Source organism: Drosophila suzukii, chromosome 2R (genome assembly GCF_043229965.1).
Source record: "Drosophila suzukii chromosome 2R, CBGP_Dsuzu_IsoJpt1.0, whole genome shotgun sequence".
In the NCBI taxonomy this organism is placed as follows: domain Eukaryota; kingdom Metazoa; phylum Arthropoda; class Insecta; order Diptera; family Drosophilidae; genus Drosophila; species Drosophila suzukii.
This window is the reverse complement of record NC_092081.1, coordinates 21160700-21173986: the sequence shown is the minus strand read 5'-3', so window position 1 is coordinate 21173986 and position 13287 is coordinate 21160700. Positions and strand designations below refer to the sequence as shown.

At 48.1% G+C, this 13287-nt stretch overlaps 2 protein-coding genes across 7 annotated transcripts; one reads left to right on the top strand and one right to left on the bottom strand.

Annotated features, from left to right (window-relative positions):
- The first annotated feature begins 931 nt into the window (after positions 1 to 931).
- On the top strand, positions 932 to 11706 carry gprs (speckle type BTB/POZ protein). 6 transcript variants are annotated; one of them, XM_036813244.3, is made up of 10 exons: positions 932 to 1367; positions 1764 to 1906; positions 3162 to 3341; positions 3918 to 4076; positions 4431 to 4469; positions 5223 to 5340; positions 5408 to 5739; positions 5798 to 5938; positions 6146 to 6196; positions 6374 to 11706. In XM_036813244.3, the coding sequence occupies exons 3-10, from the start codon at positions 3171 to 3173 to the stop codon at positions 9314 to 9316; spliced, it is 3954 nt and encodes a 1317-aa protein (XP_036669139.2). In that variant the 5' UTR covers positions 932 to 1367; positions 1764 to 1906; positions 3162 to 3170; the 3' UTR covers positions 9317 to 11706. The 6 variants fall into 6 exon arrangements, with proteins under 6 accessions (XP_036669139.2, XP_036669136.1, XP_036669138.1 ...); XM_036813242.3 differs by having other exon boundaries at positions 962 to 1005; positions 6146 to 6521; XM_017073795.4 differs by having other exon boundaries at positions 982 to 999; positions 6146 to 6521.
- On the bottom strand, positions 11640 to 13268 carry Amyrel (Amylase related). The gene is made up of 2 exons (XM_017073793.4): positions 12592 to 13268; positions 11640 to 12534 (listed from the first exon to the last, which is right to left on the bottom strand). Exons 1-2 carry the CDS (start codon positions 13243 to 13245, stop codon positions 11707 to 11709), a joined length of 1482 nt encoding a protein of 493 aa, XP_016929282.2. The 5' UTR covers positions 13246 to 13268; the 3' UTR covers positions 11640 to 11706.
- Positions 13269 to 13287: the final 19 nt, after the last annotated feature.

The following is a 13287-nucleotide window of genomic DNA, read 5'->3' as shown; positions in this document are numbered from 1 at the left end:
AAATGTTCTTTATAAGATAAGAAAGTTCAAAATGTAAGGTATCTGACTTTCGTCATTCTGATTACTATCTGCCTTTATAGTATTGGCTTTAAAATATTTTCTAAAGTTCCAACCACAAAAGGTAAGTTATTTCCATGATGTTCAAGTATAGAGTACATATATCAAAAAGCAGTATCGTATAGAATTCGAAACGAAACCAATAAAAGTTTAGAGAAGGGATATCAATGAAAATATGGGAGATAAATCTTATCAGGACAAGTCGAACAGTATGTCTTATTCAAAGAAATAACCCTAAGTACCAAATTTTCTTCATTTAATAAGATAGTTCACACTGAAACCATGACTTTAATAAAGAATTTCGTTTTTTCGCTTTATTTCTGTACTTATTTCTGATTTCATAGTAATATCTTTAAAATCTTTTGTAAAATTCACCCCACATAAGGTAAATTATTTCCATGATGTTCAAGTATAGGGCCGCACTTGAAAATCCCCGAGTTCTTCGTATACCCTGTGTGGTCAGTCGGTCGGTGGTTTTTTTTCGAGTGCCTGTAGGGTTACCACCGCACGTCGAATCCCGGAGCCCTGGGCGGCCGTCTGGTGGCGAAAGGCGCCTGCGGAGCGCATGTCAAGTGCACCGATTGCACAACTGTCAATTTAAGACTTTCAACTGTCAACTGTCAGTGGATAACTGTCAGTTACTGGGCTGGGGCTTTGTTTATGTTTGGCGGCGCCTGCGCATCCGCGGGATAAACACGAGATGATGCAAACAAGTGGCTGTGGGCCACGTTGCGCTGGCCAGGACGAGGTGGCCCCGGGGGTCTTGGGGTAGGGGAAGGCCACCACCATCGAAGCGGATCGATTGGCGGGGGACATGCGCAGGAGTCGAGGACTCGGAAAGGACTCCTCCTCAGAGGTAGACACCAATATCTCGGCCAGAACGCTCCTGTGCCTCGTGCAAATCGGTTCACTTCTCGTCCAGCTAACGCTTCTGCTTTCTGTGTGGGTGTGAGTGTGCGTGTTGGCCAAATGCCTGAGTAGAGAAAAAGCCAAAGCCCAAAACCAAATTGTCGGCCATTAGCTTCAGCACAGCACTTTGTTTTTTGCGAGTAGAAATTATTCGAATCTCCAGCTAGACACTTTTCGCTTTCAACGCGCGTTTGTGTGTGTGGAAGGACGAGTGATTGTGTTCAGTGTCGCTTCTGTTGCCTTGGTAGCCTCACCAACACAAATACACAAGAGCACACATCATACACACACACACTCACACCGCCATCCTTGGAGAAAAGTGAAAGTGAGACGCCCCAGCGACCCGGAAATCGGACAGCTCGGTATTTTTCGCATTTGGCGCACAACTTGGCTGGAAAAAAGTTAGTGGAAAACCCCCAGCTGCGAAAGTTTCAACCATATTCCACACGTTAACCGAAATCCAATCAAATTTTTCCCCAGCCCCCCGACCACTTCCCCCGCTCGACTTTCTCTTTTACTCTCTCTCTGATTTATGCGTGGCACATACAACATTTTCGCATTCCCTTCTTACTTTCCTTTTTCGGCACACACTTATACACAGCACATTTTTGGTATCCCCCAATCGCCCCACCCCTTTTTAACCTTCAATTTCTGGCATGCTGTAAATTGTACTGAATACACGAGAATTTCTCTTCAATTTTGTCCAAACACTTTTGTAAATACTTTTTGAATTGTCTTGGCAAGCGAATTTTTGTATACGATTTTTCCTACTTTGCTCACCTTTTTTGGAATTGCAGTCGAAATGATTTAATATTAAGCTAGCAAACGGATTTAGCCAATCCGTTGCTGAAAACAAGAACTGTATGTGTAAAATAAAAGAACTTATGTAAAAGAAATATCTGAGGGAGAGGGACCAGGGACCGAATTCACACTGCAACAGGTAAGTGTCAAGTGGGTGAGTCACAACCATAGAAAACTATCCGAGTAATTTTATTTGATCGATATTTGATAATGAGCGAACAGGTAAATTAAACCCTACCCCGGGGCAAACTTGTGCCCCCAACAAACTTTTCCAATTTCCAATGCATGTTCCGCATCGTGTAACGTAAACTTGCCCCAAAGTATGCAGCATTTTCTGCATTGTCTAGATTTCCACCCCACCACCCAAACACCCACCGCCCACAGCAAGGCTGTTGCCACGCCCACTCGCTGATCTTTGTTGTTGTTTTCGTGCGTAGCTGATTGCGACAGGACCTTGTCTGCCGCCATTTGAGGTCGCCCAGTTACCTTTTGCCCTTTCCCCACCTGTATGGTAATTGTAATTTAGTTGTCATTTAGCCGTGTTCAAGGACGAAAGCGGAGGCTGTAGCGCTTTCGCGGGGTCTTCTAGGGGCTTTGAGGGACTTTGAGTGGTTTTTGGCTCGGTTTTGCTGGGGTGGTGGGGTGCTCTGGGGTTCGGCAGGCGCAGACGCGTGCCTTGGGGGCTGGCAGCTGGGTGAGGCCAAAAGTTGAAGTGAATTACAATTTAATTACCAGCAGCTCAAAGCAAGGCTTTCAGACGGCATCCTGGATAGCAATGAAATTATTTTTAGAAACTTCAATTACGGTATGCCATTGCTATGGCTTAAAAAGTTGATGGTATTTATGTATTGTTAGGGGCCATGAATAATTAAAGGAAATCCTAAGAATATATATATTATCTTGCCAAAAGAAACAGTATTATGTTTTCTTAATTTACGAAACAAGCCTACAAAATGATTGAGCACTTAGGAAAGTTTGAGCTAAGATCTTTGAGATGTTTTTTATTATACTAGAAAATTATAAGAGTTCCCAAAATGATTTTAGCCTTTTAGTAAAGCTCAATACCAACATTGTTCAAACTTATTTTGATTTTATAAACTCGTAAAATTCTAATGATAAATAACAAGAACATTTTAAATAGACAACAATTAGTTTTCTACTGTTTTTGATATTTATGAATATGAGCTACTTAGATTTTCACAGCATTCACTTAAGTAGAGTAGTATCAAAGAAAGTTTCTTTAAGAAACTAGCAACATTCAAGGTGCATGAAATAAAGTCTCTTTTATTTATATTAGTTTTTTCTTAGTAAAAATGCATTATTAAATCTACTGTCGAGATAGACACAAACCATCTGCCCCGACTATTGTTATAACTTACTCTCCACGATTGCAGTAAACCCAGATGCCCGAGGCATTGATTCTTCCCGGCATGGCTGACGCAGAGCCGGACCTTTCGACGTTCGAGAACAAGACGGGCCTGGCGGAGGACATGAAGTTCCTGGCCTCCATGCCCGAGCTGTGTGACGTAACCTTCCTGGTGGGCGACACCCGCGAACCCGTCTGCGCCGTCAAGGTTTGTACTCCCCTTTTCCCATTGTGTCCCCTTACTCTGGGTCCTGGCTTTCAAACCAGGTCACTGCGTAATCGCCGCATTGTCCCTCTAAATAAGTGACCCCTTTGAATTACGTGGGATGCGAATCCCTTTTGAAAAATTCCGGCACACACTTTAGTTACACTGCAAATAAAATTAGGGATATTTGTTAGAAAACTAGTAAAATAGTAGGTTTACATTTTGGTGCTGGCAATAAGGCCAACGAAATAAGGCCCAGCGAAATAACGCCCTTGTTTACTTGAATAATTTTAAAGCTATTGTATGTATCGATAAGTACTCTAACGTCATTATATCTTTAGATTTAGCATTGGCTTTTATTTTTTGTCTTATAAAACAGTTGAAATATAGAAAAGCAAGCTTCAAACTTGATAAAAAAAATTTCTAAAAAGCTAGATATATATTTCAGCAATTGAAAATTATGAATAAATACTTCTATATAAACAAAGTTCCTGAAACTCATAAGGATTGTGATATATAATATCCCATCTTTTTTTACTTTGTATGGACTGTATGTAATGGTTTTTAATCTCTTTATAGGCCGTGCTGGCATCCCGCTCCCGGGTTTTCGCCAAGATGCTCTACGCTGCCCCCTCGCCCCAGCGGAAGAGGGAAACCTCCACCAAGGAGAACAAGCTGCGCCTCTTCCTGAAACGCTCCTCGGAGCCCCTGCTCAACCTGCAGAATGCCGCACAACAGGTTCGTATTCGCAGAATTGTGTTCTATATTCATCCATAATCGATTACCCGCGGGGGGGGGGGATGGAAATGGCGTACATATGTGATGTGTGTGTGAGTGCCGGTGTGATTTTGCATTTTGCCGTGTGGCTCTGCATCATTGGGGCTATTTTCGTATCCACCTTTTCAGTTCGGTACAGAACCCTCCCTTTCGTATTGTTTTCCCCCATACTTTTCTGTGTAAATACGTCGTGGGACAGCAAAAGCCATTTAACTGATATCAATGTTTTCGTGCCCTCCCTATTGTGACAACCACAATTCCTCGTCGTACTCGTACTCGTACTCGTAATCCCGCAACCCATATCCGTAATCATAGAGAACCGGTTTCACCCAACAATTAGCTCCGATACCCGAGGTAACCAAGCATCGAATACTGCCTCTGTGCGTGTATGTGTAACTGTAGATGTTGCTGTAACTGTGTGGGTGTCGTAATTGATGGAAGTCCTTTGATGTCCTTGCAGACAGTAGTACAATAATACGAACACATTTAGAATAGAACGAACAACGTTGTTAAAATTTTCAAATGAGTTATATCTGCTTTTCATATATTTTGCCATTGCCAATTTTATAAATTCACACCACTGTTTATTCAAAATTATCATGTATACATCTGCAAGGATATTTAAAACTTCGGTCCTTCGAAGTTTTCTTTCTTTCCTGCAAACGCTTTAAGCATTTCTAATGTAATTGGTTAAATGTAGATGCCTTTAATGATTTACCCGTGACAAAATGATGAGTTGCCCAGAATGGTTTGCGTGATTAGCCATTCAAATCTATTTCCCCGAATGAGTCCCAGCTTCTTTGAAAACTACTTGTATGCTGAACCTCTGTTAAATATATTTTCTTTATAAAACTAACCCTGCTTATAGTCAAAATTTACTTAAAACTTTAGGGGGGATTGACATCCTTCCAAATTCTATATGTCTTTTACTATCTCTATGAAAAACAAACTATCTATTACTTCTGGGTTGCCTGAACCTCACAATTGGAATGCCTATAAGAAAGTTACTTCTCTGCACCTATCTCTGCAAGCTTAGTTGTTAGTTACTGTTAGCCAATATAACTACAATTTTTATTCCTTTACTAATCTCGACTTTTGTGAATTTAGCCCTCAGGTCAGCAGCATCAGACCCTGATCATTGAGGAGTTCGAACCGGATGTGTTCCGTCAGCTGATCGAGTATATCCACACAGGCTGTGTGACCCTGCAACCTCGCACTTTGCTGGGTAAAACAAATATTCAGTACAGAATACATATAGAGTATATATAATCCTATCGATTCCCTGCTTTCAGGTGTCATGAATGCCGCTGACTATTATGGCCTCGAGGAACTGCGTCGCGCCTGTGCAGGATTTGTGCAGTGCTGCATCAATGTGGACACTGTTTGCGCCCTTTTGGCCTCCGCCGAGCGTTATATCCAGTACAAGTGCACCAAGACCCTGGTTCAGAAGGTCCTGGAGTTCGTCGACGAGCATGGAACTGAGGTGCTCAACCTGGGCAGCTTCACCCTGCTGCCACAGCACGTGGTCCGCCTGATTCTGGCCAGGGAGGAGCTGAGGGCTGATGAATTTACCAAGTTTCAGGCAGCCCTGATGTGGAGCAAGAAGTATTATGACAACAATCCGGTAGGATATGAACTCCCCTTCCTAAGATCTATCATTAAACTGATTATCTACCCATCAGAACATTGACATCAAGGAGATCCTGGGCACCTTCTGCGAGTACATCCAGTTCCACAAGATCCCGGCCAATGTGCTGATGCGGGAGATCCATCCGCTGAACCTGGTCCCCTATGCGATCATCATGAACGCCCTGGCTTATCAGGTGGGTTGCACCGTGCTTCTCGATTGCTTTGCGCTGCTTCCTTGGTGTTTAACTCAGTCACTCACGCCCTCATCTGTCCATCTATCTGTCCGCCCGTCTGTCTCACCGTCTCTCCGTCCATCCAACCATCCATCCGCATCCACCCATGCGCTCCATTCCGTCCATCCATCCTGTTGTCCCCCTTATGTCTGATTCTACAAATTGCAGGCAGACCCAGAAAGCATCGACCCCGGAAAGCTGTCTCCCAACTCTAGCCGAGTGAGGCGCGCCCGCCAGAACCAAGGTCGCTCGATGTCGGTCCAGAGCTCCCTAGATCCGTACGGATCCAACACCACCCTGAGTTCCAGCGGCAGCAGCGATCCGACGAGTGGACCGCACCACAGCAACTAACATAAGTTGAACGGCCCCTCCTCCTCCTCGTCGTCCCAGCAGCAGCAGCACCACCGCCATCGCCACCACCACCAGTCGCTGCCCAAGATCCGCAAGGCCAAGTCGCAGTCCTTCCGCACGCGACGCAGTCCCTCGGAGCGGCGGAGTCCTAACAATGCCCCCAATCTCACCCTGAATACCTCGCTGGCCTCGGGCAATGGCGAGAAGAAGCGCAGTCCACTGACCCCCAAGAGTCCGGTGGTGCCAGTGCCGGAGTCCAAGAGTCCCGGCAGCAGTTCCCAGAAGACGCCCACCTCGCTGTCTCGCCAGGGAACTCTGCGCGCCTCGAATCGCCGGAAGAACAGTGGACAGCTCTCCATATCGCTGGGTACCCAGGGCAGGCGAAGTCCCGTGGGCCTCAACGATCGCAGTCCCCAGGGACGACGAAGTCCTCTCTTCCCGAGCAGCGGATTGAGGTCACCGAATGACCCTATGACCAGTCCCACGGTCAGAAGTCCCACTGGAGAACCACGAAGAAGTAGTCCCACCTTCAGTGTACACACACAGGAACGTCGTTCGCCCTTGGGGGCAGTGGCTCCCACGGACTTTGGCTGCCAGTTTGGAGTTCCAGGCACCAGAAGGAGTCCCACATCCACGGTTCATGTGCAGGACATGGGCACTGAGCCGGAAGAGGCGAGCTTCGTGGGATTCAAGCGACCGTCGATCAGCCTATTCACACCCATTTATTTCGCCAGCGAGAAGCGCTCGCCCATGGGCCCCATACCCCCGATAACCGTATCCAATCCCGCCGAGACCTACAAGAGTGCGGAGCGGGAACGAGAGGCGGCGGAGGCGGCTGCACGCGAGCGGGAGAGGGAGAAGGAGAAGGAGGCAGCCCAGCCGCAGGAGAAGAAGAGCGTGATGCGCGAGATCCTGGCCTTTGTGAGGAAGCCCTCCAAGCATCTGAGCAGCCGAACGAATCGCTTTGCCAACGCCTTCACCAGAGCGGAATCGGGCTCATCCGGAGGTCCCTTGATACGGCAGAGCACCTTCTCGGCCAGTCCAGCGGCTTCCTCGACGGCCGCCAAGAGTGCTGTCCAGAAGCAAATGTCCGAGGTGGGCTTCGAGCCCAAGATATCCCAGAAGTTCACCCACTACGCCAAGATGTCCTTGAGGCTAAGGAGATCCACGAAGCGCGACGAGGAGGAAAAGGATAAGGATAAGGAGAAGGAGAAGCAGAAGCAGGGCTCCGCCTCCGGTTCCAAGAGGCCCAGTGCCGACCTGAGTCAGGCCAACGTGGAGCAACAGGTAGGTGGATCCTCGGACGAGCTGCCCTTCGAGCTGGCCAACGTGCACTTCGAGAAGGTAGGTGAGTCGTATATCAAGCATGAGAGGCTTCGCGAGCTGCAAGAACCAGAGGCCGACAAGGAGGAGGACACCGAACAGGACGCCGAACCGAAAGCGGAAGCGGAAGTGGAGCAAACCGATGCAGCCATGGCCCAGTTCGTGGAGGAGGTCACCAACTCGCTGAACGTGGTGGCGCTCAACGGCGAGGGCGGCGCTGCTGCAGTGCATCACTTCACCCGCCGCTCGGAGAGCCGTGAGCCCATCGAGCCGCGGATTAGCGAGGAACGGGAGTCTGACTCCAATGACCTGATGATACCCGACGAAATGCGCGCCGAGCTGGTAGAGATTTTGAAGGCCTACGCCCCCGAACCAGTTTATGTGAATCTGCAGGCACTGCGGCGGGAGACCGAAGATGCGGATCTGGCCATCGCCCAGGCCGAAGCCGCTGTCCTGGCGGCCTCGTTGGCTGAGCCCGCGAAGAAGCCGCTGCAGTGTCCTACCATCGAGTTTGAGCCGCCGTCGCGACGCTCCTCCTTCGATCCGCCGCGTTCCCCCTTTCTCGAGCAGCTCCGCAGTCCCGGGGTGGACACGGAAACCGATCTGATCAATCTCCAGCGCTTGGATTCCGGCGGTGACAGCTTCGAGCTGGTGGAGAGCAAGTGGAGCAAGTCCAGTCGCGGGGAGTCCAGCTTCGATTGTCCCTACTCCTCCAGGGACACCAGCTTCGACGTCTCCATTTCGCGGTATCAGTCCACTAGCTACGAGGATCAGACCTCCAGCTTTGAGATAGTCGATACCGATGAGAAAGCAGGGCAGGGCAAAAGGGCTGTAGATCTGCGCAAGAGCTCCATCGAGCTGGTGGACGCGGAGACGTTCCAGAGGTCGGGCTCCTCCTGCGGGGGTCGCAAGTCCTCGCTGGAGACCCACTTTGATTACACGCCCACCGAGGGAGGCGGCGGCGGCGGTGGCCGTTCTCCCAGCCTTCCGTTTCCGGCGATGAGCAAGAAGCAGCGCACGGAGAACTTCCGCCAGCTGCACGTCTCCCAGTTCAGTGCCTTCTCCAGGGCACGCAGTCCACTGTCCCAGCAGACCTCCTCCAACTATAGCTCCAGGGATAGCTACGACTCGAGTGGCTCCTATCCCCACGGCTATGGCTATCCCCCGGAGCCCCAGAGGAGTCCTTACGGAGACCCCACTCGCAAGCACTTCCCCCTGACAGTCCGCCAGAAGGGCGAGGAGGAGCGCGAGGTGCGCACCTTCCTCTGCACCGATCAGAGATGCGCCTCGATCTTCGAGCCGCGTCCCAGCTCCGTGCTCACCCAGCAGCTGTCCACCGGCTCCATGTCCACCCCATCGGGCTACACCAATGGGACGCCCAGGGTTCCAGGCGTTGCTGCCGTGGGACCCGTCCCCCTGCCCCATCCCACTGGACCGCTCTCCTCCTGCGGCTTCTCCAGCGGCAGTGAGTTCGAGCCTCCGTCGCCCAGAAGGGCGGCCAGCGCCTCGCCCAAGCACACCTTCACATTCCGCATCGTGATGAAGAAGGTGGACAGCTCTCCGGAGGCGTTGTGCCCAGAAAGGCATCGTTCGAGGATCATAGATCGCTACAGGAGGCGCGACAGTCGCCGGAAGCGAATCCACGATGCGGGAAAAAGCTTCTAGGGGGCTTCTAATGGCAGCCAGTGATGGGAAAAGTACTTAGATAGCAAGAGGGCATTGAGGACATACATGATAAATCAAAGTAATTGTTGCACAAAATATCACAGTCAGTTGATCTACCTTAAATACCTTAATTCCAAAAGATATACCTTTAAATAACTGCCTTTTATAACCTTACATGGGGTGTTATATCACCATTTCAAAATATACGCAATATACTCGTAACGTAAAGAAAATATCTCAGATTAAATCAAAAGCTCTAATGCCGAATCAAATCCTCAAGTATAATAGCATATTGCTAGGGAAGAGAACTACACTTAAAAAGAAACATTTCGATGTTCAGTATGTTTAAGATAAATGAATATTTAAGATCAGAATACAATTTATACATGTTTGCGTGTGAGTCTAAGCCATTCGATGTTAAGTACCTGTAATTGCATATTTTTTGTAAAGTACTATATTCTTTAAAACAGTTATATACTAGAAACGTAAAGGCAATACCAGTGTCCGAATTGTAGGCAGAATTTATGGGGTGTTTATCAAATAATCCTTTTTTTGGTAGCTAGTTTCCTACTTCCCATCGCTGGTACCGAACCAGGTAAACCTCATAACACATTCGCGGCAATCTCTTGATATCTCTACGATACGCATATATTTTTGACAATCTCAGTGTTGAATCTATATAGGACCTCCCATAATCGCAATCTCTTAGGCTTAAGAATGACACCGAACTACCGGCGTTCGGTAATCAAACTTTATAAAATGGTTCTGGTTTTTAGGCCGTTTCAAAAGCTCTACCAAAAGCGCGAACTTCGGCCCACCGAAGTCAGTCGATCCGGCCCCCGCCTTATCGGGGGTCTGGCACTTATGATCTCTGCTGATTTGTCAAGCAACCCTCATTAGATCCATGGTTACAAACTGAACGACTGCCCAGGCAGCTAACCGTAAATGTGTATTCTAAATAATTAACAAACTTATGCGCAACAATAATTCCTCCCACGATTTACCTGACTACTATTTAAACAACAATAGATCAAAATTTTATATGTATACGTGTGCATAAGAGTTCACACTTCGATGTTGTAATTAATGTGGAAACCGAAATCAGAAAGAGATAATATTCTAAGTATTTGTGCATTTTTACGTGGTTCCTGTTATATAGCTATAGATATATGCGCTACCCAGCGCGAGTATTACAAATTTTTGATGGCATAATATAATCGATATACATTATATGATTCTAAATAACCTAAGGAGTAATATATTCTAAATGTAACCGAACTGCGCTGCTATTGCAAAAGGTCAGAAAAGTTTTTCTAGATAACTCCTAAGACTAAGATCAGAGCAAAATTATGCGCATTTGTATGTGCACATGTTTGTATATTAAAGCTGGATTCGGGGCCGTACTTAAATCTTAAAATTATAGGAAAGCATCCACGTTTGTGCCGCGCAAAATGTGAGACGTGGAAAAATTGTATTATCAAATTAATATTTATTGTTAAACTTTGAGCAACATTTTTGGACTCTGTGTTTGTTAGTTAAAGATAATCCCCTTAAGCGAATCCTAAATTTAAGCGGATTATCCAAAGAATCATAATTTACACAGTATACACATTGTATGTAATATTCTAAAGGAAGTAAGAACAGTTGGCTTTTTAGCAAATTATTCGTAGGAAGAAAGATATCAGCATTTTACAGGTAATTACGCTTCATGAGCATTTAATTCCAACTAAATGATAGCTAAACGTAACGATAACCATACATCAATTGCCACCAGCCGACATCTTGGATCTGGGGGACCCATCGATCCAGAACTACACTCGTAACTAATCGGAATGCCAGTAGAAACGTTGATATTTTGATTTGTAGTTGCTTGTTTTGAAACTAACCAACAGTCGCTGACCAAATCGCTTGACCAGTTACACATTTTCGATCGATTTTCCGTTGCGCCTCTAAATGCTTGTGAGAGGTGGTCGCCAATGGAGATTGTAGCGATTCGAATCCCAGAACCAGAGCACCCAACTACAATTTCACAATGCCAACTTCTTCTATTTGCAGAGCGTTTTTACAGTGTGCCAGCTGGATCGGATGTGGATTTAGCCCAGGCTCCCGAGCATACACTACGTTATTTAGCAATCCCCTTGTCCGGGTTTTTATTCAGAGGATGTCTTTGTCGTGGCATTTGTTAGACTAAGTCCAGTTCCAGTTCCAGTTCAAATCGAATCGAATCGAATCGCGTCGCGTTAAATGTTTTACTTTGCATTTGTACTGCTATTGTTACCGCTCACATACATACTCGAATAGTTAGAGCTAAAACCTCCATACATTATGTGCGTTCGTTTTTATTGTAATTTGAGACAAAAATAAATCCCAGATTTCTGTGTTACCTTCAATCAGACTTTGGCATCCACATGCAGGGCCAGGACACCATCGAAGTCACCGGATGCGATGTGGATATAGCCGTAGCCATGCTCATTGACTGTCACCGATTTTCCCGTACAGGAACCGTTGATCAGGCTGCCGGAGATCACATCGCAGTAGGTGCCGGCGGGCAGACAGGTGTTCAGATCCTGGGACAGATCGTACAGGTTGTTGTTGACCGCCAGGAAGCCCTTGTTGCCGCGGCAGAAGGAGATCTGGTTGTCCCCATTGTCCCACCACCCGGAAATACCCGTGTCTCGCACGGCATTCTTGAAGCCCACCATCGCGTAGATCTGTCGCCAACGGTGCTCGCAAATCCAACCATTCACACAGGCCCCATCCTCATCGAACTGGGGGGAAATAATCCTCTCCTGCGCATCCTGTGGCGGGGGAGTATCGTGATCGTCGAAGGCAAACGAGCTCATCACCCTGCTGATGCCATAGGGATAGGCCAGATGGAAGGCGGTGGCCATCTTGTACTGCCGGGGGGACTTGTAGTTCAGCACGGAGCCCGCATCCCTTTGGTTGTCATGGTTGTCCACAAAGGTTAGGGCCTGAGTCGAGGGCAGGAATCCCCAGCCGGTGCCCCAGCTCTGGAGCCACTTCAATGCGTTGTTGCCGCGGAAGGCGTTGCCAATCTCCTCGGAGAAACGGAACTCGGTGACGGCACCCAGATCCTTGTATTCATCCCGAGACACGGTTTCGTGACCATGGTCGATGACCTCCTGGAAGATGAAGGGCCGGGAGTTGTGGGGGAAACCATGATCGATGTTCAGGTCGCTCAGGCTGCCGTATATGTACTGCGAAGACGGATATCATTATTGATAAGCCCCACGTTGGGCGCCACTAAAACTCACCTCGAGATCCTGCGCGGCCATGTGCTTGGCGGCATCCACTCGGAAACCGGCGACACCCAGTTCGATGAGGTGATCCAGGAACTCGATCAGCTTGCTCCTCACCCACTCACTGCCCTGGTCAAGATCCTTGAGGCCTACCAATTCGCATTGTTGCACCTGGAAGCGATCGTTCCAATCCGTGATCCCGCATGTGGGATGGAAGTCCTGGGCGGTGAAGGGAACCCCAGGGAAGGACTTCTTGCTAGGTTCTGCCTCTGTGCCGGCTGTGCCCACAGCTACTCCATCGAAATCGCCGGACATGTGGTTCAGGAGCACATCCACGTAGATACGAACACCCACTTCGTTGCACCGACGGACCATGTCACCGAACTCCTCCTCATTTCCCGATCGAGTGGTCAGCTTGTAGGAGATGGGCTGGTATCTCTCCCACCAGGGACGACCCGCCGCGATGATGTTCTCATTCACGGGGCTCACTTGCACTCCGGCGAAGCCCCGTGGTCCCAGGAAGTTCTCACACTCCTGGGCAATGTCCGTCCACTTCCACTCGAACAAGTGAACGATGGTGTTGCGATTGCCCCACCAATGGGGATTGTGCTGGGCCAGCGAAAGGCTGCCCGCCAGGCAGAGCGTCAGGGCCAAAGCGAACTTGAACATGACCGTAGACTATAAGTAATCTCCAAAACCACTTCCCCTTAT

Coding starts and splice junctions, on each gene's coding strand:
- Amyrel (XM_017073793.4), bottom strand. CDS start 13,245: ATGTTCAAGTTCGCTTTGGCCCTGACGCTCTGCCTGGCGGGCAGCCTT. Junction 12,535..12,591: donor TGGCCGCGCAGGATCTCGAG/GTGAGTTTTAGT, acceptor CCGTCTTCGCAG/TACATATACGGCAGCCTGAG.
- gprs (XM_036813244.3), top strand. CDS start 3,171: ATGCCCGAGGCATTGATTCTTCCCGGCATGGCTGACGCAGAGCCGGAC. Junction 4,077..4,430: donor TGCAGAATGCCGCACAACAG/GTTCGTATTCGC, acceptor CCGTAATCATAG/AGAACCGGTTTCACCCAACA. Junction 5,939..6,145: donor TGAACGCCCTGGCTTATCAG/GTGGGTTGCACC, acceptor TACAAATTGCAG/GCAGACCCAGAAAGCATCGA.